This window comes from Chiloscyllium plagiosum, unplaced genomic scaffold, assembly GCF_037043375.1.
Source record: "Chiloscyllium plagiosum isolate Xiang-an unplaced genomic scaffold, Cpla_swu_hap1 HiC_scaffold_19, whole genome shotgun sequence".
Taxonomy (NCBI): Eukaryota; Metazoa; Chordata; class Chondrichthyes; order Orectolobiformes; family Hemiscylliidae; genus Chiloscyllium; species Chiloscyllium plagiosum.
The window spans coordinates 5,831,906-5,854,645 of NW_028270157.1; the positions used below are offsets into that span (position 1 = coordinate 5,831,906).

The 22,740-nt window shown below is 42.8% G+C and overlaps 1 protein-coding gene across 3 annotated transcripts in view; it reads left to right on the forward strand.

The window, feature by feature from the left end:
• nr1h4 (nuclear receptor subfamily 1, group H, member 4) overlaps nt 1–22,740 on the forward strand; it is a 117,271-nt gene that overhangs the window by 15,515 nt on the left and 79,016 nt on the right. For all 3 annotated transcript variants that reach the window (XM_043708719.2, XM_087997002.1, XM_043708721.2), the window contains one exon: nt 11,918–12,280. In XM_043708719.2, coding sequence (XP_043564654.1) covers nt 11,918–12,280 — 363 coding nt within the window. The remainder of the gene's footprint in view (nt 1–11,917; nt 12,281–22,740) is intronic.

The window sequence follows — 22,740 nt, forward strand, 5'->3', positions numbered from 1 at the left end:
TTATTTCATAAAGGAGGGAAGTAGTGTTTCAGGCGAAAAGTTCCTGCCTGTAGGTGTGCTGTAGGGAGTTGGAACAAAAACAGAAAGTGCTAGAGAAACTCAGCAGGTCTGGCAACATCTGTGGAGAGAGAAACAGAGTTAATGTTTTGATTCCAGAGTGACATCTTTGGAACAGAAAGGTGTTGGCAAGGTGCTGGCTTTTATCACATTGACAAAGGAAGGGCAAATGGAACCTATGGTGAGGGACCAGAGGAAAAGGCAAAGGGAGTACTGATAGCTGTAGAGGAGTGATATAGATGCAGAATAGGTGTTAATTAATGTTGTTCATAGCAGAAACTGGGTTAAATCTGCTGAGAGCAAACCCTTACAAACTCGGGGCAGGTGGATGGGGTGGAACCCTCACTGTCTGTCCCACTTGCACCTCCTACTGTTTTCTCTGGACCCTAAAATATTACTTTTCAGCGCCCTTCAATTCTGAAGAAGAGTCATCTTGGACTCAAAACATTATCTCTGTTGCTGTCTCTGCAGATGCTCTCAGACCTGCTGAGTTTCTCCAGCATGTTCTGTTTTTATTTCCAATTTCCAGCAGCCACAGTACTTTGCTTCTACTTCAAGAAAGTTGAGGCCTATTTGTGTGTAAAAAGGTCAATGAAAATAAATTTCTCATCTTTGAGCCAATTGCCCTTCAGAAGTAAAAATCTCAAGTTGAAGAAAAGGCTTTCAAGAAAATGCATTTCAAATATTTATTCAGTATACTGAGAATCTTTTACAGTTAGTTTTCAGGATATTCTGGCATTCTGTAATATCAAAGAGTACATAGAAGGTAACAGTAAAATGTAATATGGGAAGGCCGGGATGTAAAATAGTTTCAAGGCAGAGATTGATAAATTCTTGATCTCGCAAGGAATTAAGGGCTACGGGGAGAGTGCGGGTAAGTGGAGTTGAAATGTCCATCAGCCATGATTGAATGGCGGAGTGGACTCGATGGGCTGAATGGCCTTACTTCCACTCCTATCTCTTATGATCTTATGGAAATATAAGCCAGAGGATGGCAGATTGATGCAGAAACATACAACCTGGGAATACACAAGTAATCAAGACCTAGATAATATAAAGGCAAGACTGTAGGCTCTGTATCTGAATGTGCATAGGATTCATAGCAAAGAAAATGAATTAATCGCATACATTTGACTGAATGAATACACTCCTGTAACCAGTATGGTGACATGGTTGCAGGGTGACTAGATGTGAATCCTGAATATTGACTGATATATGACATGGAATTAAATAGCAAGCTCAGTAAAGGTTGACTGTTAGTCAAGGCTGGTATTTGCTCAATAGTTAAAGATTGCCTTAATTCACGAGATCAGAGTGCAGCATGGAGGTGAGGAATAGTAAAGGAGTGAACTCACTAACATGACTGGTCTACAGGTCCCCCAGTAGTGAACCTTTCATGGGGCAAAGTCTACAAGAAGAAATTTTGGGTACATGTGATAAAGTGATGGCAATAATCATGGATGACTTTAATTTGGTACTGGCAGCCTAGATGAGGAGTTTGTGGAATGCTTTCAAGATTGTTCCTTTGTACAGCAAGATTTGAAACCAACCAGGGAGTAGGTTATATCAGATTCAGGATTGTGAAATGTGATGGGGTTAATTAACACTCTCAAAGTTAAGGGTGTGCATAGATACTCATGCAGCAACCCCAACTTGACTGAATTTTACAACCAGTTTGAAAGTGAGAAGACTGGAGCCAGGGCCAGTGTTTTAATCTTAAATAAGGGTAACTGTGTGAGCAGGTAGACTGAAGTGAACAGGGATACTCAAATAGGAGATTGATTAATAGAGACACAGTCATTTAAACGGTATTTCAGAACACTCAGAACAATATAATGCTGTTGTAAAGAATAATTCTACAAAGATCCTGCCATCCATGGTTAACTAAAGAATTACAGGAAACTATCAAACTTAAGGGAAAAGGCATCTAACTATGCCATATCGAATGGAAGGTCTGATAAATATAATAAAACACAACATTGGTTGCTAGAATTGTGAGAGAAGAACAGAAATTACTGGAGAAGTGAATGCGGAGAGAGAAACAGACTTAACGTTTTGAGTCTTCTTCGGAAAGCCTTCAGTTCGGATGACAGATCACTAGACGCGAAACATTAATGGTTTCTCTCTCTGCAGCAACTGCCAGACCTGCTGAGTTTCTCCAGCAGTTTCTGTGTTAGGTCAGCTTGTTAGTCAGAACAGCAAAGAATGACCACCTGGGCAATCAGATGGAAGAAATTCGTGTGTGAAAAGAATGTAAAATGGATAGGAAGAATTTCTACAGGTATTGGAAATGGGAAAGGGTAAGCGAAGTGAAGTGAGTATTGATCGCTCAGACAGTGTGAATGGGGAGTTAATACAGATCAGGAATTCTTTATCTAGAAACTTCGGGATAAACTGCTTTTCATGAAAGGATATTTTCAATATTCAGATACTCTTACCCAATGGGTCTATTCGAGTCTGATCGGGTCTGTTCTATCCCCTTTGGAAAAAGTCTTTGCTTGGCCCAAACACATCTGAAAAGACCTAGAAGTGAAGATTCTAAAGGACGTGAATTCAGCCTGTCTACAGATTCATTTATGACTTTTTACGTCAGCTTTCAAAAAGACCTTTGGTTTCTAGACATTTTCAGGCTTCAGATAAAAGATATCCATCCGGAATAGATAATAAGGAAATGGCAGTTGAAATGAATACATATTTTGCTTCTGTCCAAAACAAAATTCCAATAATTGCTGTCAACCAGGCAGAGAAGTGCTTCGTGAAATTATGATCACATGAGATGCTTGACTAACCACACCGATGGAAAACCGGGGACTGACAGATCTCCAGGTGCAGATGGACTGTATTCTAGAGTCTGAAACATTGTAGTAAAGGTGCTGGTATTAATTTTACAAAATTCCTTCCACTCAAGGCTGGTTCCATAAGATTGGAAATTAGCAAGAAGGGAGGGGAGGAGAAAACAGGAAACTGTCGGGCAGTTACATCTTCTTGTGGGAGGTATTAGGATTCATCACTGAAGGGATTACAGCTGTGCATGTGGAGACATGAAGATAATCAGGGTGAGTTAGCATAGTTTTATAAAAGGGAAATCTTGTTTAACTAACTTATTGGAACTCTTTGAAGGAGCTGCGGTGAAACAGCTCGGAGGTACAATAGATGTATTGTACTTGGATTTCTGGAAGGCATTTGATAAGGTGCCACATCAAAGATTATTGCAAAACAAAAGCTCATATTGTAGGGGGTTACATATTAGCACGAATGGAAGATTGACTGGTCAACTGGTAGCAGAAAACAGAGACCCTGTAGAAATTGGTCTTTGTCTAAAAGTCAGGATGTAATGAATGTAATTCCTTATAACCTAAATGAGGGGAACAAAGGCACCGTGGCTAAATTCCCAAGAACCACAAAGATGGGGAGGAAAGTACATTGTGAAGAAGACATAGGAGGTTGAGTGAGTGGGCAAAAATCTGGCAGATGGAGTATAACGTGAGAAGGTGAAAAGTTTGTCACCGAGATAGGAAGAATGAAAAGTCCGAGTATTGATGAAGTGAAGACCAACGGCAGGATTCTGAGGTACAGACGGATTGAAGTGTTCCTGTGCATGAGTTCTGAAGAGTTAGCAAACAAGTATTAATTCAGCAACAGTGAAGATTTGAAGATAATGTCCAAATCAACAACAATTTGTATTTTTATTATCATGCTTATAATTTCACAAAAATATTATTGAGAACTTTAGACATAAGGCCAGAGATGGAGATATTAGGTCAGGTCACCAAAAGCATTGCCAAAAAGCAGGTTTTGAGGGATGTCTTAAAGGTGGAAAGCAAACCTGTGAGGTTTTGGCTGCGAATTCCACACCATGTTGCTTCAGCGACTGTAGAATCAGCCACACAGGTGAAGTCATGATTTAACAAATCGTTGGGAGTCTCGAAGAAAATGGGTTGTCGAGGTCTCAAAGTGTGTGTGGTGCAGAGAGCTATAGATGATCACTGCCAAGAATTAAATCAAGGGTGAGAATTTTAAATTGAGGGATATTGGCCAGGTGCTGGCAGGTGAGACTAGGTTTGGTTGGGATATCTGGTCGGCATGGACGGGTTGCACTGAAGGGTCTGTTTCCATGCTGTACATCTCTATGACTCTATGACTCTAATAAGGCTAATCAGATGTTACCCTTTACTAAAAGAGGCATTTAACATAAAATTAAGGATGCTATGCTTCATTTACACAGACATGATTTGGAGTCCAACCCGTCTCACCTGCCAGCACCGGGCCAATATCCCTCAATTTACACAGGGCATTGATGAGACTACATCTCAAATACTGTGTGCATTGGTCTCATGAAGAAAGGATGTAAATGTATTGGAGGGGGTTCGGGGAGGTTTAGTGGATTGATCCCTGAAATGTTTGATGAGGAAAGATTGGACAGGCTGAGCTGGTTTCCCCTGGAGTTTCGAGATGGGGGGAGTGAGCTGATTGAAGTGAATAGATTTGACGAGGTGGATATGAAAAGGATGTCTCCTCTTGGGCAGGAGTCCTGAACCAGGGGCCCTGTTTTAAAATTAGGAGTTGCACTCTCAGGATAAAGAAAATAAGATGGAGGAGCAGATGTAGGCCATTCAGCCCATCGAATCTGCTTCACATTCAGTGAGGTCATGGCTGATCTGATAATCCTCAATTCCACTTTGCTGCATTTTTCTCCATAGGTGTGATTCCCTTCCTGATTAAACATCTGTCTGGCTCAGCCTTAAATATACTTGATCTACTTATTTGTAATAACTTTTTTTATTTTGAAGAAGTATCAGGAATGCAGAGTACTGGGCTAATGGTAAAATTCTTCGCAGTGCAGATGAACAGAGAGATCTCGGTATCCAGGTGCATAAATCCCTGAAAGCTGCCACCAGGTTGATAGGGTTTGTTAAGAAGGCATATGGTGTGTTGGCGTTTATTGGTAGGGGGATTGTGTTTCGGAGCCAAGAAGTCATGCTTCAGCTGTACAAGACACTGGTAAGGCTGCACCTGGAGTGGTTGTGTACAGTTCTGATCACTGCATTATTAGAAAGGATGTGGAAGCTTTGAAAAGGGTTCAGAGGAGATTTACCAGGATGTTGCCTGGTATGGAGTGGAAGATCTTATGAGAAAAGGCTGAGAGAACTGAGGCTGTTTTCATTGGAGAGAAGAAGGTGGAGAGGTGACTTAATCAAGGTGTATAAGATAATCAGAGGGTTAGGTAGGGTGGATGGTGAAAGCCTTTTTCCTTGGATGGTGAAGGCTAACATGATTGGAAATAACGTTAAATTGAGAGGTGATAGATTTAGGACAGATATCAGGGATAGTTTCTTCACTCAGAGAGTAGTAGTGGGCGTGGAATGGCCTGCGTGCAACAGTAGTAGACTCGCCGACGTTAAGGGCAATTAAATGGTCATTGGACATACATATGGATAATAAGGGAATGATGGGCATCAGATTAATTTCACAGGTTGGCGCAACATCGAGGGCCAAAGGCCTGTACTGCACTGTAACGTCTTTCTCGTTAAGTACAGAAACTTGACCCATGTTTTCTGTTAGCCTGGAATGTATGTTTGTGTGTATATGTGTATTTGCATATATGTGTATAATCTCTGTGTGGGTATGTATATTTGTGTATATATGTGTATGTGCGTGAATGTGTTGGGGGGTGTGTGTGTCTGTGTCTGTCTGTGTGCGTGTGTGTCTGTGTGTGGGTGGGTGTGTGTCGGTGTGTGTGTGTCGGTGTGTGTGTGTCTCTGTGTGTGTCTGTGTGCATCTGTCTGTGTGTGCGTGTGTGTGTGTCTGTGTGTGTGTGTGTGTCTGTATGTGTCTATCTGTGTGTGCGTTTGTGTGTGTCTGTGTGTATGTCTCTGTGTGTGTGTGTCTGTCAGTGTGTGTGTGTTTGTGTATATCTGTGTGTGTGTTTTTGTGTGTCTGTGTGTGTGTTTGTGTGTCTGTGTGTGTCTGTGTGTCTGTGTTTGTGTATGTGTGTCTGTGTGTGTCTATCTGTCTGTGTGTGTTTGTGTGTGTCTGTGTGTGTCTGTCCGTGTGTGTATGCTTGTTTCTGTGTGTGTGTGTGTGTCTGTGTGTGTGTGTCTGTGTGTGTGTGTCTGTGTGTGTGTTTGTGTGTGTGTATCTGTGTGTGTGTCTGTGTGTGTGTCTGTGTGTGTGTGTCTGTGTGTTTGTCTGTGTATGTGTGTGCCTGTGTGTGTACGTGTGTCTGTGTGTGTGTCTGTGTGTGTGTGTGTGTCTGTGTGTGTGTGTGTATACGTGTGTCTGTGTCTGTGTATGCGTGTGCCTGTGTGTGTATACGTGTGTCTGTGTGTGTGTCTGTGTGTGTGTACGTGTGTCTGTGTCTGTGTGTGTGTGTGTCTGTGTGTGTGGTGTCCCACATTCTCCAGTTTAATTCTATAATGCCACTTGCTCACTCACTGCAGTCATGAATCACCAAGCAGACTGTTTCATCACTTAGACACCAAAACGTCAAAACTGAACTTGTTATGTGACGTGCTTTGAGATGTTGTGTGCATTGGAACCATGAAGGTGTGCATGCAACATTGTTCCTTTTTTGATCTAATATTAACGTTAGGTTAGAGCGATGACTTTTTGGACACCAGCAGGTCTGAGGGCCTGACTTTAACTCGGTCTAAGCGAATGAAACTTGGATAAGCTAAAATTGGGACCCAACTCTGTTTAATTTGATAAAAAAGAACATTATTTGTGAGTAAAATGGAGCAAGAGTAGGCCATTCAGCCCCTTAAGCCTATCCCACCATTCACCATGATATGCCTCAACTTCTCTTTTGTGTTCTGGGGAAATGCATTCAAATCCCACATTGGCAGTTTGTGGAATTTGTGAATTTAACAAAAATCTGGAATGATGATCACAAAACCATTGTTCATGGTTGGAAAACCCCACCCGGTTCACTAATGTCCTTTAGGGAAGGAAACTGCTATCCTTACCCTGGTCTGGCCTGTATATGACTCCTGACCCACAGCAATGTTGATGACTCTTAACTGTCCCCTGGGCAATAAATGTTGGCCTAACCAGTGACACCTACATCTCAAGAACAAACAATAGAAAAATTACAATGATACTTCAAAAATCTAGATACGTTATCCTTAAATACTTAGTGATCCAGCCTTGGCAACTCTCTGGGGAAGGGAATTCCAGATATTTACCACTCCCTTGGAGAATAAATTCCTTCACGTCTCAGTTTTAAAAGCCCCTTATTCTGATGACCTGTAGTTTGCGATTGCCCAGTTGTAGAAACATCTTCTCAACATCCACCCTGTCAAGCCCACTCAGAATCCTGTAAGTTTCAATAAAATCACCTCTCATTCTTCAAATACAATAAGCTTTAATCTGTAGTTTGAAAGGGAGAGGGTAGAATCGGAAGTGACAATATTTCAGTTGAATAAGGGGAACAATGGAGCTATGAGGGAGGAGCTGGCCAAAGTTCAATGGTGCAATCCCCTAGCAGGGACGGTAGTGGAACAACAATGGCAGGTATTTCTGGGTATAATGCAGAAGATGCAGGATCAGTTCAGTCCAAAAAGGAACAAAGATCCTAAGGGGAGGCAGGGGTGGTCGTGGCTGACAAGGGAAGTTAAGGACCATATAAAGACAAAAGGGAAAAAGTATAACATAGCAAAGATGAGTGGAAAATCGGAGGTCTGGGAAGCTTTTAAAGAACAACAGAGGATTACTAAAAAGGAAATACGCAAAGAAAAAAATAAGGTACAAAGGTAAACTGGCCAAAAATGTAAAGGAGGATAGTAAAGGCTTTTTTAGGTATGTGAAAAGAAAAAAAATGGTTAAGACTAAAATTGGGCCCTTGAAGACAGAAATGGGTGAATTTATTAGGGGGCACAAAGAAATGGCAGAAGAGTTGAATTGGTACTTTAGATCTGTGTTCACTGGGGAAGACACAAGCAATCTCCCAGATGTAATAGTGGCTGAAGGACCTGAACTGAAGGGAATTTATATTAGACAGGAAATGGTGTTGGAGAGACTGTTGGGTCTGAAGCCTGATAAGTCCACAGGACCTGATGGTCTACATCCCAGGGTACTGAAGGAGGTGGCTCTAGAAATTGTGGATGCATTGGTGATCATTTTCCAATGTTCTATAGATTCAGGATTAGTTCCTGCAGATTGGAGGGTGGCTAATGTTGTCCCACTTTTTAAGAAAGGAGGGAGAGAGAAAACAGAGAATTATAGACCAGTTAGTCTGACCTCAGTGGTGGGAAAAATGCTGGAGTCAGTTATAAAGGATGAAATTACGACACATCTGAATAGCAGTAGAGGGATAGGTCAGAGTCAGCATGGATTCATGAAGGGCAAATCATGCTTGATTAATCTTCTGGATGTAAGTCTGAAGATGGACAAGGGAGATCCAGTGGATGTAGTATACCTAGACTTTCAGAAAGCCTTTGATAAAGTCCCACATAGGAGGTTAGTGAGCAGAATTAGGGCACATGGTATTTGAGGCAAAATACTGACATGGATTTAAAATTGGTTGGCTGACAGGAAACAAAAATTAGTGATAAACGGCTCCCTTTCGGCATAGCAGGCGGTGACCAGTGGTGTGCCGCAGGGATCAGTGCTGGGACCGCAGCTTTTTACAATGTACATTAATGATATAGATGAAGGTATTAAAAGTAATATTAGCAAATTTGCTGATGACACAAAGCTGGGTGGCAGGATGAAATGTGAAGAGGATGTTAGGTGAATACAGGGTGACCTGGACAGGTTAGGTGAGTGGTCAGATGCATGGCAGATGCAGTTTAATGTGGATAAATGTGTGGTTATCCACTTTGGTGGCAAGAACAGGAAGGCAGATTACTACCTCAATGGAATCAATTTAGGTAAAGGGGCGGTACAAAGAGATCTGGGTGTTCTTGTACATCAGTCAATGAAGGTAAGCATGCAGGTACAGCAGGTAGTGAAGAAGGCTAATAGCATGCTGGCCTTCATAACAAGAGGAATTGAGTATAGAAGCAAAGAGGTCCTTCTGCAGCTGTACAGGGCCCTGGTGAGACCGTACCTGGAATATTGTGCGCAGTTTTGGTCTCCAAATTTGAGAAAAGACATTCTGGCTATTAAGGGAGAGCAGTGTAGGTTCACGAGGTCAATTCCCGGAATGATGGGACTATATTACGCTGAAAGATTGGAGCGACTGGGCTTGTATATGCTTGAGTTTAGAAGGCTGAGAGGGCATCTGATTGAGACGTATAAGATTATGAAAGGATTGGACACTCTGGAGGCAGGAAGCATGTTTCCGCTGATGAGTGAGTCCCGAACTAGAGGACACAGTTTAAAAATAAGGGGGGTGTATGGAATGCTCTGCCCCAGAAGGCTGTGGAGGCCAAGTTTCTGGGTACTTTCAAGAAAGAGTTGGATAGAGCTATTAAGGAGAGTGGAATCGGGTTATGGGGATAAGGCAGGAACAGGATACTAATTGAGGATGATCAGCCATGATTATAATGAATGGTGGCGCTGGCTCGAAGGGCAGAATGGCCTACTCCTGCATCTATTGTCTATTGTCTGTTGAAACTTAAGTGAATAAAAACCTAACCTGCTTAGTCGTTCTTGATAAGTCATGTTCCTTCAGCCCTGGATTCTGCCTCGTGAATCTCTTAGGAACTTTCCTTTCTTAAATGTGGGGGCTGTGCCCTTTAAGAGAGGTGTGTTTTGCGCTGGTTCTCCTGCAGAGAGGGATTGCCACTGTGCTATTGGAATGGCAGCTTCCAACAGGCAGCTGGTAAACAGCTTTTGAGTTCTCCCTCAGTGTTTATTTTTTAAAATCAGACAAAAGGATCATGAGTAGGTGGGGTCAACACTCACACAGACCCAGGAAGGTTTTTAGTTTTGCTTTCAGTTCATTGGAGGATTTGTTACTCGTATCCCCCTACACATTAACAGCACAGAGGTGGAACAAGTGGAGAGTGTCAAGCTCCTGGGAGTGGTCATCCACAACAAGCTTTCTTGGACTCTTCATGTGGGTGCACTGGTTACAAAGGCCCAACGACATCTCTTCTTCCTCAGGCAGCTGAGGAAGTTTGGCATGACGGCGAATACCCTCTCCAACTTTTATAGGTGCACCATCAAGAGCATTCTGTCTGGATGTATCACTACCCGGTATGGCAACTGTACCATTCAAGGTCGGAGTCGGTTACAGAGAGTGGTGAACTCAGCCCAGACAATCACAAAGGCCAACCTCCCATCTATAGAATCCATCTACCAGGCCCGTGTCATGGAAAGGCCGCCAGCATTCTCAAAGATCCATCCCACCCTGGCAATGTTTTTCTACAACCTCTACCATCGGGGAGAAGGTACAGAAGTCTGAACACACGCACCAGCCAGTTTTGAAACAGTTTCTACCTGACTGGTGTTAAAATGCTGAATGGACTCACAAAATCTTAACACTCACCTGCACCTGTGTTTTTGTTTTTGCCACTGTTTACCTATTATTTACTATCTATGCTACTTAACTCTGTGACCTGCCTGTATTGCTCGCAAGACAAAGCTTTTCACTGTGCCTCGGTACATATGACAATAAATTCCAATTCAATTCAATGTGGTTGGCTCCTGGAGGTGAAAGCTTGAGTCCTCTGCTGTTAGAGTGAAGTTTTAGACGGTGAGGCTTTCTTTTCAAAATCAAAAGGGGCAGATTGTTTCTTTCTTATCGGCTGGAGAGAGACAGCACGTGAGAACTGGAATTGTTTAACTGAATTGCATTTTTGCCAAGCAGTGTCTTTGTGGGATGTTGCTGATATTGGAACAGTTGATGATTAGTGATTAAATAATACATTCTCTTTTTATGCATTTCAATAGAACTAAAGTAGTGCTAATCCTTTCCTTTTGTTTTATAATTGTGTTTAAGAATAAAGCCTAATGGTGGACCAACCAAATCACATCTGGAACACAACACTTTACACTCACCTTCAAATACATATAAAAGTTCGGATCGAGGTTATATCTCGAGAATTCCTTTGGTGGGGCGGGGGACGGGGAGTAGGGGGGTGGGGGGGATCTGGTCCATAATAGTATACAGTGCACCAGGTATGGCCTCACTAACACACAATTGCAACAAGGCTATTCTGTTTTCAACCTCAAAACCCCTCGCAGTAAAGGCCAGTATTTTGGTTGCCATACCTTGGGAAGGATGTTAATGTCTTGAAGAAGGTGCAGAGACGATCCGCTAAGATGGCGCAATGGATGTAGGCCTTGAGGTTTGGAAAGAGACATTGGGATTCTCCTTGGAGGAGGGAAGGTTAAGGGAAGATTAAATAGACAATAGAATGAAGTGATTAAATGACTTATTCAGGAGTTACTGCTTTCACCGGCATTAGCCATGCTAAATTGCCCATCGTGTTCAGGGATGGGTAGGCTAGGTCCATTAGTCAATGGTAAATGTAGAGTAATAGGGTAGTGGAATGGGTCTGGGTGGGATACTCTTCAGTGGGTCGGTGTAGGCTTGTTGGGCCAAATGGCCTTTTTCCACACTGTAGGGATTCTATGATTCAGTGAAACCACTTGGTTTAGAGATAATTGGCAAAAGAAAATCCACAGCATAAATAAGGAGTTCCTTCTTTACAGATTGAGAAATGCACAGTCTGAAATGAAGCTAAAAACAAACTCAAGAAGTAACTTTAAAGGAGAAATTGGATAAATATATGAAAAGGGAAAATTTGCAGTGCTGTGGAGAGAGAGAGAGGGAGAGATGCGGTTCATTGTTCTTTCTAAGGGCTATCACTAACACAATGGGCCGAATGACCATTTTCTGTGACCGCTTTTGCTTGCATTCTAACTGACTGCATTTCTTTCTCTTTCTCACTAATGTTTTAAAATTAAGATGTGATGGCAGACCAACCCAGTCTATCTCTGCAAGTTCCAGATGCATCTGCCTACGCTCAATATTCAAGCACATCTCTACCATCGATGCAGCTGTGCTCCATTGCCAATCCTTATTACCCCAGCAACAACTACTACACCCAGTACTCTGACGCCTGGTACTCCTCAGCCATGTACGATGCTAAGAAACTTTCCTGTGACACCATTTTTCATGAAGACATGGATGAGTGTGACATCACGGTTACCAAGAAATCCAGGCTGGGCTCTCTGTCTGGGAAGCTGAAAGGTGATGAGCTGTGTGTTGTGTGTGGTGACAAGGCTTCGGGATATCATTACAATGCACTCACCTGTGAGGGCTGCAAAGGTAAGGACAGTTTTTTATTGTGTACATTTTCAGTCCAAATATTAATAAAATGTGTTCTTCCAAACTGCAGAAAACCAGCTCAATCCATCCAACTATTCCCCAGAAATTCTCGTGAATTCAGAAGATTAAGGGATGATCTGACCAAAGTAAGACCTTAAGACATAGGAGCAGAAATTAGGCCATTCAGCCCATTGAGTCTGCTCCGCCATTCAATCCTGGCTGATATGATTCTCAATGCCGTTCTCCCGCATTCTCCCAGTAACCTTTGATCCCTTGATACTTGAACCTATCTATCTCTGTCTTAAGTATACTCAGTAACCCAGCCTCCACAGCCTTCCGTGGCAATGCATTCCATAGATTCCCCACTCTCTGGCTGAAGAAGTTTCTCCTTATCTAAAGGGTCATCCCTTTACTCTAAGGCTGTGCCCTCAGGTCCTAGTCTCTCCTACCAATGGAAACATCTTCCCAACGTTCACTCTGTCCAGGCCGTTCAGTATTCTGTAAGTTTCAATTAGATCCCCCCCTCACTCTTCTAAGCTCCATCAAATATAGATCCAGAGTCCTCAACCGTTCCTCATATGTTAAGCTTCTCATTCCTGAGACCATTCTCGTGAATCTGAACATGCTCCAGGGCCAGTACATTCTTCCTGACATGGGGCCCAAAACTGCACACAATATTCCAAATGTGGTCTGACCAGAGCCTTATAGAACCTCAGAAGTACATTCCTGCTTTTATATTTAAGTCCTCTCAAAATAAATGTCATCATTGCATTTGCCTTCCTCACTGACTCAACCTGCAAGTTTACCTTGAGAGAATCCTGGACTAGAACTCCCAAGTCTCTTTGCACTTCAGCCTTCTGAATTTTCTCCCCATTTCGAAAATACTCCATGCTTCTATTCTTCCGACCAAAGTGCATGACCTCACACTTTCCCACATTGTACTCCATCTGCCACTTCTTTGCCCATTCTCCTAACCTGCTCAAATCCTTCTGCAGCCTCCCCACCTCCTCAATGCTACCTGTCCCTCTACCTATCTTTGTATCGTCTGCAAACTTAGCCAGAATGCCCTCAGTTCCTTCAGCAAGATCGTTAATGTATAAAGTGAAAAGTTGTGGTCCCAACACTGAGTCTTGTGGAACACCATTTGTCACTGGCTGCCATCCTGAGAAGGACCCTTTTATCCCCACTCTCTGCTTTCTGCCAGACAGCCAAGCTTCTATCCATGCTGGCACCTTGCCTCTAACACCGTGGGCCCTTATCTTACTCAGTAGTCTCCTTTGTGGCACCTTGTCAAAGGCCTTCTGAAAGTCCAGGTAGACAACATCCATTGGCTCCCTTTGGTCTAACCTGCTTGCTACTTCCTCAAAGAATTCTAGCAGATTTGTCAGGCATGACCTCCCCTTGATGAAACCATGCTGACTTTGCCCTGTTTTACCATATACTGCTAAGTGTTCAGAAATCTCATCCTTCACAATGGATTCCAGGATCTTACCCATGACCGAGGTTAGGCTAATTGGTCTATAATTTTCTTCCTTTGCCTTGCTCCATTTTTAAACAGGGGTGTCATGTTAGCGATTTTCCAGCCCTCTGGGACCCTCCCTGATTCTAGCGATTCCTGAAAGATCACCACTAACACCTCCACTATCTCTTCAGCTATCGCCCTTAGAACTCTGGAGTGTAGTCCATCTGATCCATGTGATTTACACACCTTCAAGACATTCAATGTTTCAAGATATTAACAGGAAAAGACAGGGTCGATAAAGATAAACTATTTCCACTGGTTGGGGATTCTGGAACTAGGGGCATAGGGCCAGAGCGTTCAGGAGAGATGTTAGAGAACACTTCTGCATGCAAAGGATGGGAGAGGTTTGGAACTCTCTTCCACAAATGGCAGTAGATGCTGGATCAGTTGTTAATTTTAAATCTGAGGTATATAAAATTTTGTTCAGCTAAAGTATTAAGGGCAGGTATAGTAGCCTGGCCACAGATCAGCCATCATCTCAATGAATGGTGGAGCAGGCTTGAGGGGCTGAATGGCCTACACCTGTTCTAATATACTATGTTCCTAAGAAAATGTACCCCTACTAGGTATTAGTCTAGTGAACCTTCTATACATGCTTGAATAGGCCATTCAGCCCCTCAAGTCTGCTCTGCCATCCAATAAGATCATAGCTGATTCCCGCCCCAGTGATAACCTATCACCCCCTTGTTTTTCAAGAATCTAACCATCTCTACCATAAAATATTCAAAGATTCTCCATCCACTAATTTTGAGAAAGAAAGTTTCCAAAAATTCACTGGTAGAAAAACTTCTCCTCATCTCTGTCATAAGCAGCCACCCTTTATTTTCAAGCTGTGACATCTATTCTCCAACAAGATGAAGCATGTTCTCCATATTTGCCCTTTCACGACCCCTCAGGATCTTATTTTTTAATCAAGACATTTCTTACTCTACTGAACTCTGGTGGATGCAAGTCTGTCCAACCTTTCCACATAAAACAACCTGTTTCCAGGTATTTGCCCAGTGAACCTTCCCTGAGCTTTTCCAACATATTCATATCCTTCCCTATATAAGGAGGTCAGTGCTGTAAGCAATGCTCCAGATATCTTCTGAGCAATGTCCTAGATAACTGATACATAACTTTCCTCTTTTCGCATTCACATCTCCTCAAAATAAACAATATGATTCTATTAGTTTTTCTAATTATTTGCTATACCTGAACATTACCTTTTGTGATACATGCACTAGGACGCCCAGGTCCCGCTGCATCTCAGAGCTCTGCCATCTCTTGCTATTTAGATGATATTAATTTCTTTCATTCTTCCTGGCAAAATGGACCATTTCACATTCATGTTTAAATGATGTTGGATTGTGGGGAACAAGAAAGAGCAAAGTTTAGAGTTTTCAGTGATAATTTTTCAAATTATTATTTTCAAAATAATTTTTCAAAATACCCAAAGAACAAAAATTGACAAAAGGGTCAGGAAGACTTGCCTAACACCTTGTAACAGACACTGTGTTTCGTTGATTCTTTGGATACTGTTATTGTGGACTAGACCAGTACTTATTGCCCATCCCAGAAGGCAGTTACAAGCCAACCATATTGGTATGGGATTGGATTTCCAATTATTTCATGGTAATCATCAGACTCTTAATTTCAGATTTTTTGTTGAATTCAAATTCCCCAATCTGCTGTGGTGGGATTCGAACCTGGGGCTTTGTATTGACAGTCCAGTGATGATATCACTAGATGATTGCCTACCCTTGAATCACCTCCCATTACATTATATAATTGAATGTTTCTATATAATGAATGTTTAACGTTGAATCACAGACAGGTCAAAACACAGGTAGGCTTTTGGTACCACCACTGTGTGTTGGTATTTATCCTCAATGCTAGATGTTTCCACATCCATCAAAGTTTTACCTGCAAATCCACTAATATCATTTATTGTATCCGTTGCTCCCGATGCGGTCTCCTCTACATTGGGGAGACTGGGCGCCTCCTAGCAGAGCGCTTTAGGGAACATCTCCGAGACACCCGCACCAATCAACCAAACTGCCCCGTGGCTCAACATTTCAACTCCCCCTCCCACTCTGCCGAGGACATGGAGGTCCTGGGCCTCCTTCACCGCCGCTCCCTCACTGCCAGACGCATGGAAGAAGAACGCCTCATCTTCCGCCTCGGAACACTTCAACCCCAGGGCATCAATGTGGATTTCAACAGCTTCCTCATTTCCCCTTCCCCCACCTCATCCTAGTTTCTAACCTCCAGCAACACTGTCCCCTTGACTTGTCCGGACTTGTCCGACCTGCCTAGCTCCTTTTCCACCGATCCACTCCACCCTCTCTTCCCTGACCTATCACCTTTATCTCCTCCCCCACTGACCTATTGTACTCTATGCTACTCTATCCCCACCCCCACCCTCCTCTAGCTTATCTCTCCACACTTCAGGCTCTCTGCCTTTATTCCTGATGAAGGGCTTTTGCCCGAAACGTCGATTTTGCCTGTCCTCGGATGCTGCCTGAATTGCTGTGCTCTTCCAGCACCACTGATCCAGTAGCTGTATTCTAACTCTGCCCTCTTCAAGGAACAGGAGGAGAACAATTTAGCATCTCAAAGTGATTGCATCATTGAATTAGATCATAGCTCACCCATATCACAACTCCAAAATAAACCAAAGAGCTGCAGATTCTGAAGATCTGACACAAAAACAGAAATTACTGAAGAAACTCAGCAAGTCTGAGGCATCTGGGATTCTGAAGAAGAGTCACGAGACTTGAAACGTTGAGTTTTCTTTCTTTCTGCACAGATGCATCCAGACCTGCTGAGTTTCTCTAGCAATTTCCATCTTGTGTGTTGAATATAGGAGATGGGAACTCATGTTGTGGCTGTACAGGACATTGGTTAAGCCACTATTGGAACACTGCATGCAATGCTGGTCTCCCTGCTATAGGAAAGATGTTGTTAAACTTGAAAGGGTTCAGAAAAGATTTACAAGGACAATGTCAGTGTTTGGTGAGTGTGAGCTACAGGGAGAGGCTGAATAGGCTCAGGCTATTTTACCTGGAGTGTCAGAGGCAGAGGGGGGACCTTATAGAGGTTTATAAAATCATTAGGGGCACAAATAGGATAAATAAACAGGGTCTTTTCTCCAGGATAAGGGAGTCCAAAACTAGAGGACATAGGTTTATGGTGAGAGAGAAAAGATTTAATAGGGACTTAAGGAGCAACTTTTTCACACAGAGGGTGGTACGTATATGGAATGAGCTGCCAGAGGGAGTGGTGGAGGCATCTGGTTGGGTATATGAATAGGAAAGGTTTAGAGGAATATAGGCCAAGTGCTGGCAAATGGGACTATATTTAGGATACCTAGTGAGCATGGAAGGGTCTGTTTCTCTCCTGTATATCTCTATGACTCTGACTCTATTTTGTTTACAATCTAACTCCATTTTCTTTCTTGGTTCCATAATTTTTAATAGCCTGTCTGACAAAGATTATCAATCAGGGTTTTAAATTTGCTATTGACCTGCAGTCTCCAGAATTTTTACAAAGGACTTCACACCATATTTCCAATACCCTTTGTGTCAGTAAGTGTTTACTGATCCCCATGGTCTCACTGTAAGGTTAAGGTGATGGCCCCTCATTCTGGATGTCCTGATAAAAGTAAATTTTTTCTGTGCACCTGCTCAAAAATTTGAACTTCTCTAACATTTCTATTTAATGTTCTACACTCATGGGAATACGAATAAGTATCCATTACTTCTTTCTTCTTTTGTTAATGTAGCCCCATTCAGGATGACCCTAAATGTGATGATGCTATGGCTTTATGAGGTGTGCTTTGACCTGGTTTCTTTAAGAGAGAGATGGAGAGGACAGGTCTCGCGACTGGGAGAAAGTGAGGACTGCAGATACTGGAAATCAGTCGAAAAGTGTGGTGCTGGAAAAGCACAGCAGGTCAGGCAGCATCCGAGGGGCGGAACAGTTGCTGTTTTGGGCATAAGCCCTTCATCAGGAATAGAGATTGGTAGTGAGCAGTCTAGGAGAAGATAAACAACTTGTGAAGCCTTGGTTTGTTTTCAAAGTTGGAACAATAGAAGCAGCCTGAATGGGTGGGATCTAACTCTTACAGATAAGGATTTGTAGTTCGCTTTCAGCAATGGCTGTTGTGAGTTTGAAGAAGTGACAGTTACATTTCCCTCTCTCGATTACAGCCACAAGCTGGGGGTTCTCTTCCTGGGCTGCTGGATTCCATGTGAGACAAAATCTAATTCATGAATTTGACTTTTTGTCACAGCATGTGTTTATGAGATGTTACTATATTTGAACAGTTAAGTTGTAATAGTTACTGAATCTATTATTCTGTTAAGTTTTCTGTGGAGTTTTAAGTTAACTGTGGAGTTAAGTTATTCTACATTCTTCTTTCTTTTGTTGTATTTTAACAATAATGTTTGAATAAATTGTGTTTTGTTTAACATCGAGTAATTTGACCAATCAAATTGCATCTGGAATATTCCATTTCACATTTCCCTTTAAAATAAGAAAAACTAAGAGTCTAGGCTACCATCTTAACATATTTTGAGGGGGTCTAGTTAGATCCCACCCATTCAGGCTGCCTCTATTGTTCCAACTTTGAAAAAACCCAAGGCCTCACATGTTGTCTTTCTTCTCCTAGCATAAAGCATTTTATGAAGAGCAAGCACTTTTCGATTTGGAGTCATTGTTGTGATGTAGGAGACATGACAACCAATTTTCACCCAGCAAGCTTCCAGAAGCAACAATGTGATTAGGATCCAGGAACATCCAATTTTTAAAAAATGTCATTTGTGTATGATTCCAAAGTGCAGGTCCAGAAATATAAGATAATCACTCGTTCATCCAGCAGGGAGCACAGGAGGTAGTTCTTTAGTGTTAATGTGAAACTAGCTGGAAATGTGTTGCTGGAAAAGTGTAGCAGGTCAGGCAGCATCCTGACCTGCTGCGCTTTTCCAGCAACACATTTCCAGCTCTGATCTCCAGCATCTGCAGACCTCACTTTCTCCTTAATGTGAAACTAGCTGCTGGAGGAAAAGTTGGAGGTGAACATTATTTATTGAAGATTAGATTAGATACTAGATAATCACACAAAAGAGAATGGAACAGAAGGCAAGATTTGGGGAAGATTAATTACTGGGTCCTATGTTGGAATAAAAATATCAACATAGACCTGTTGAGGTCAATGGCTTTGTCTGTGCTGGAACTCTATAAAAATAAAACTCAGTGAAACTTCATGAGGGACCGGTGTTCCCTCATGTGAATTTAAGTTGATGGGAAGTTATCTATTTTACTTGTCAACGACTTGCATTACAATGTAACAGGATTATCTCTTTATTGGGGCAAAAATGAGAGCTTGATGCAGTATTAATTAATGAAAAGTAATTTGCTTTTGATCAATGGCATCATTAATCATGCCTCATATAAACCATTAGGAGGAGGCACATAATCGCAGAATTAGATAAGGAACAGAATCTTTGTGATGAGGTGAGATATTTTTTCACATAAATTGAAACATTTCCATGCAAATGCTTAATGCACCTTTTATAACACAAAAAAACTGCAGATGCTACAGATCTGAAACAAGCAGAATCAGAAACTGCTGGCAAACTTGGGCGTTCTGGCAGCAACATTTCAAGTCCAGTCCTACAGAGTTTTCCAGAATCCAGTCTGATGAAGGGTCACTGGGTTTGAAATATTAACTCTGTTTCTCTCTCCATAGATGCTGTCAGACCTGCTGAGTCTCTCCAGTGATTTCTGTTTTTGGTTGCAATTAACCTTTGTTTAATTTGGTCCATGATCTCACTCCCCCTTCGATATCTCTGTAAGCACCTCCAGCACTGTCTTCTGACATCTCCACCCTCCTCCACTCTGGCCTCTTGTGTATCACTGACTTCCTTTGCCACTCATGTGCTCTCTCCTTCTCGCGTACACACACGCTGCCCCTCTTGCACACACACACACTCTTTATCTCTTGTGCATGCACACACTATATCTCTCTCTCTGTTAGTAACCATATCTTCAACCATTCAGTCTGTAAGCTCTGGGCTCTCCTCCCTGAACACCTTAATCTATGTCTCTCTTCTTTTGCTCCTTAAAAAACTATGCAAAGACTTCAATTTAGTCATTTCACCCACAGTCATGTTCTTTGGCTCAGTGTCAATTTCTATTTGTTAATGCTCCCATGAAACTCCTTGGGATGTAATATTACACGAAGGGCACTATTTAAATGCAAATTGTAGCAAACATGGCTGGAGTTGTTAACTCTAACTTACAACTGCTAGCTGCTTTATAACAACTTGCTTCAATTCTCAAACACGCAAGACAAATTCCTGTGAGGTTTGGAAGGTGACATGGACTGATTTATGGAATGATTCTATGATTCCATGAGACTTGGTACAGGAGGAGGCTATTTGACCTATCATGACCAGGTGGCTGCGAGAGCATAGAACGTAGAACAGCACGGCACAGGAATGGGCCCTGCGGCCCACAATGTTGTGCCGAGCATGACAACAAACTGAACTAATCCGTTCTGCCCATGGTCCATATCCCTCCATTCCTTGCCTATTCATGCGTTTATCTGAAAGCCCCTTAAATGCCCCTATCACATCTGCCTCCAACACCACCCCTGGCAGTATGTTCCAGACTCCTGCACTCTCTGGATGAAACACCTGCCCCTTCCCCTTAGTCCCCTAGTATTAGACATTGAAAATCTGGGAATAGGATTCTGACCCTCAACCCTATCTATGCATCTCATGATCTTACAGACTTCTATCAAGTCTCCCCTCAGTCTCCACCACTCCAGACTTGTTGCTTGAAAAATTCAAAAGCAATCCCTACGTCGTGCTCTCTCTCCCTTCAAAAGCTTCTTCATTCTTCCCACAAGTTGCAGTGGGCTCATCCTCAGCTGCTGACTCTGACAAACGTGTTCCACTGAGTCCAGCCAATGTGATGGCTGTGCTGGCCCCTGCGCCAATGGATTCCTTCCTTCGGGGAGCCAGAACACAGGCTAAAGACTCTGCTTCATGGGGAGGCACCATTATCATACCCAACACTGCCCACCCACCACCACTCCACCATCTCCCCACTCTCCCATCCAACTCCTGAATCAACAGGCTGTGATCTGTTCTGAAGTGAAGCCAAGTTGATTCCAGTTCATTTTAACCATTGAAGACAAGATGTTATCTCCATCAACCAAAGAGAGATTCGTAGCCGTGGGGCTTCTGTTTGTGACAATAGATTTATTGGTGACTAGTTGCCAAAGTATTCTCTCATGTTTGAAGTTGAAGGGCTTTTAATATCCATGGACAGATGTTGAAATGGATATTTGTTGCTGATGGCAGATAGAAACAGAGAAACATAGAGGATAGGAGCAGGATTAGGCCATTCAGCCCTTCGAGCCTGGTCCACCATTCAGCATGATCATGGCTGATCATGCAACTCAGTTCCCTCTTCCAGCTTTCGCCCCCATGCCCTCTGATCCCTTTAACCCTAAGAACAATATATAACTCCCTCTTGATAACATTCACTCTCTGGGCGGAGACATTTCTCCTCACTAGTGAAGATTGAGGACAATGTTTCATCCTCACTAACACTCAACACTGGACCCCCCCAGGGATGTGTACTCAGCCCCCTACTGTACTCACTCACAGTCACCCATGACTGTGTCGCCAAATACCAGACTAATACCATTTACAAGTTCACTGATGACACCACCATAGTCGGTTGAATCTCAGATGGCGACAAAACAGATGGGAGGTGGAAGACCTGGAAAAATGGTGCACTGAGAGCAACCTAGCTCTCAATGCTGGCAAAACCAAGGAACTCATTATTGACTTCCGGCGGGATGTTACTCATGTCCCCTCTACACATTAACAGCATAGAGGTGGAATGAGTGGAGAGTGTCAAACTCCTGGGAGTGGTCATCCACAACAAGCTTTCTTGGACTCTTCATGTGGGTGCACTGGTTACAAAGGCCCAACAACATCTCTTCATCCTCAGGCAGCTGAGGAAATTTGGCATGACAGCGAATACCCTCTCCAACTTTTATAGGTGCACCATCGAGAGGATTCTGTTTGGATGTATCACTACCTAGTATGGCAACTGTACCACTCAAGATCAGAGAGGGTTACAGAGAGTGGTGAACTCGGCCCGGACAATCACAAAGACCAACATCCCATCTATAGAATCTATCTACCAGGCCCGCTGTCAAGGAAAGGCCGCTAGCATTCTCAAAGATCCATCCCATCCGACAACCTCTACCATTGGGGAAAAGTTATAGAAGCCTGAACACACACACCAGCTGGTTTTGAAACAGTTTCTACCCTATTGTTGTAAGAATACTGAATGGACTCACAAACTCATAAAATTTGCCTGTACCAGTGTTTTTGTTTTTGCCGCTGTTTACCTATTATTTACTATCTATGCTACTTAACTCTGTGATCTGCCTGTATTGCTCGCAAGACTAAGCTTTTCAGTTTGCCTCGGTACACGTGACAATAAATTCAATTCAATGCATCTCATATCCACAAACTGTGACTCCTGCTTCTAGACTCCTCAGTGATCAGGAACATCCTCCCTGTGTTGGCCCTGTCTGGTCCTAATAGAATGTTATAGGTTTTTATGGGAACCTCCCTCATTTTTCTATACCCTATAGTCCTACCTGATCCAATCTCCCTTCACACATCAGTCCTACCATCCCAGGAATCAATCTGGTAATCCATTATTGCAATCCCTCTAACGCCAGACCATCCTTCCTCAGATAAGGAGACTGAAACTACACAGTATCCCAGCTGTGATCTCACCACGGCCCCATATTCTTACAGCAAGACATCCCTGCTCCTGTACTCAAATTCTCTCGCTATGAGGACCAACATCCCATTTGTCTTCTTAACCTACCTGCTGCCCTGACAGAGCTATTTCCAGT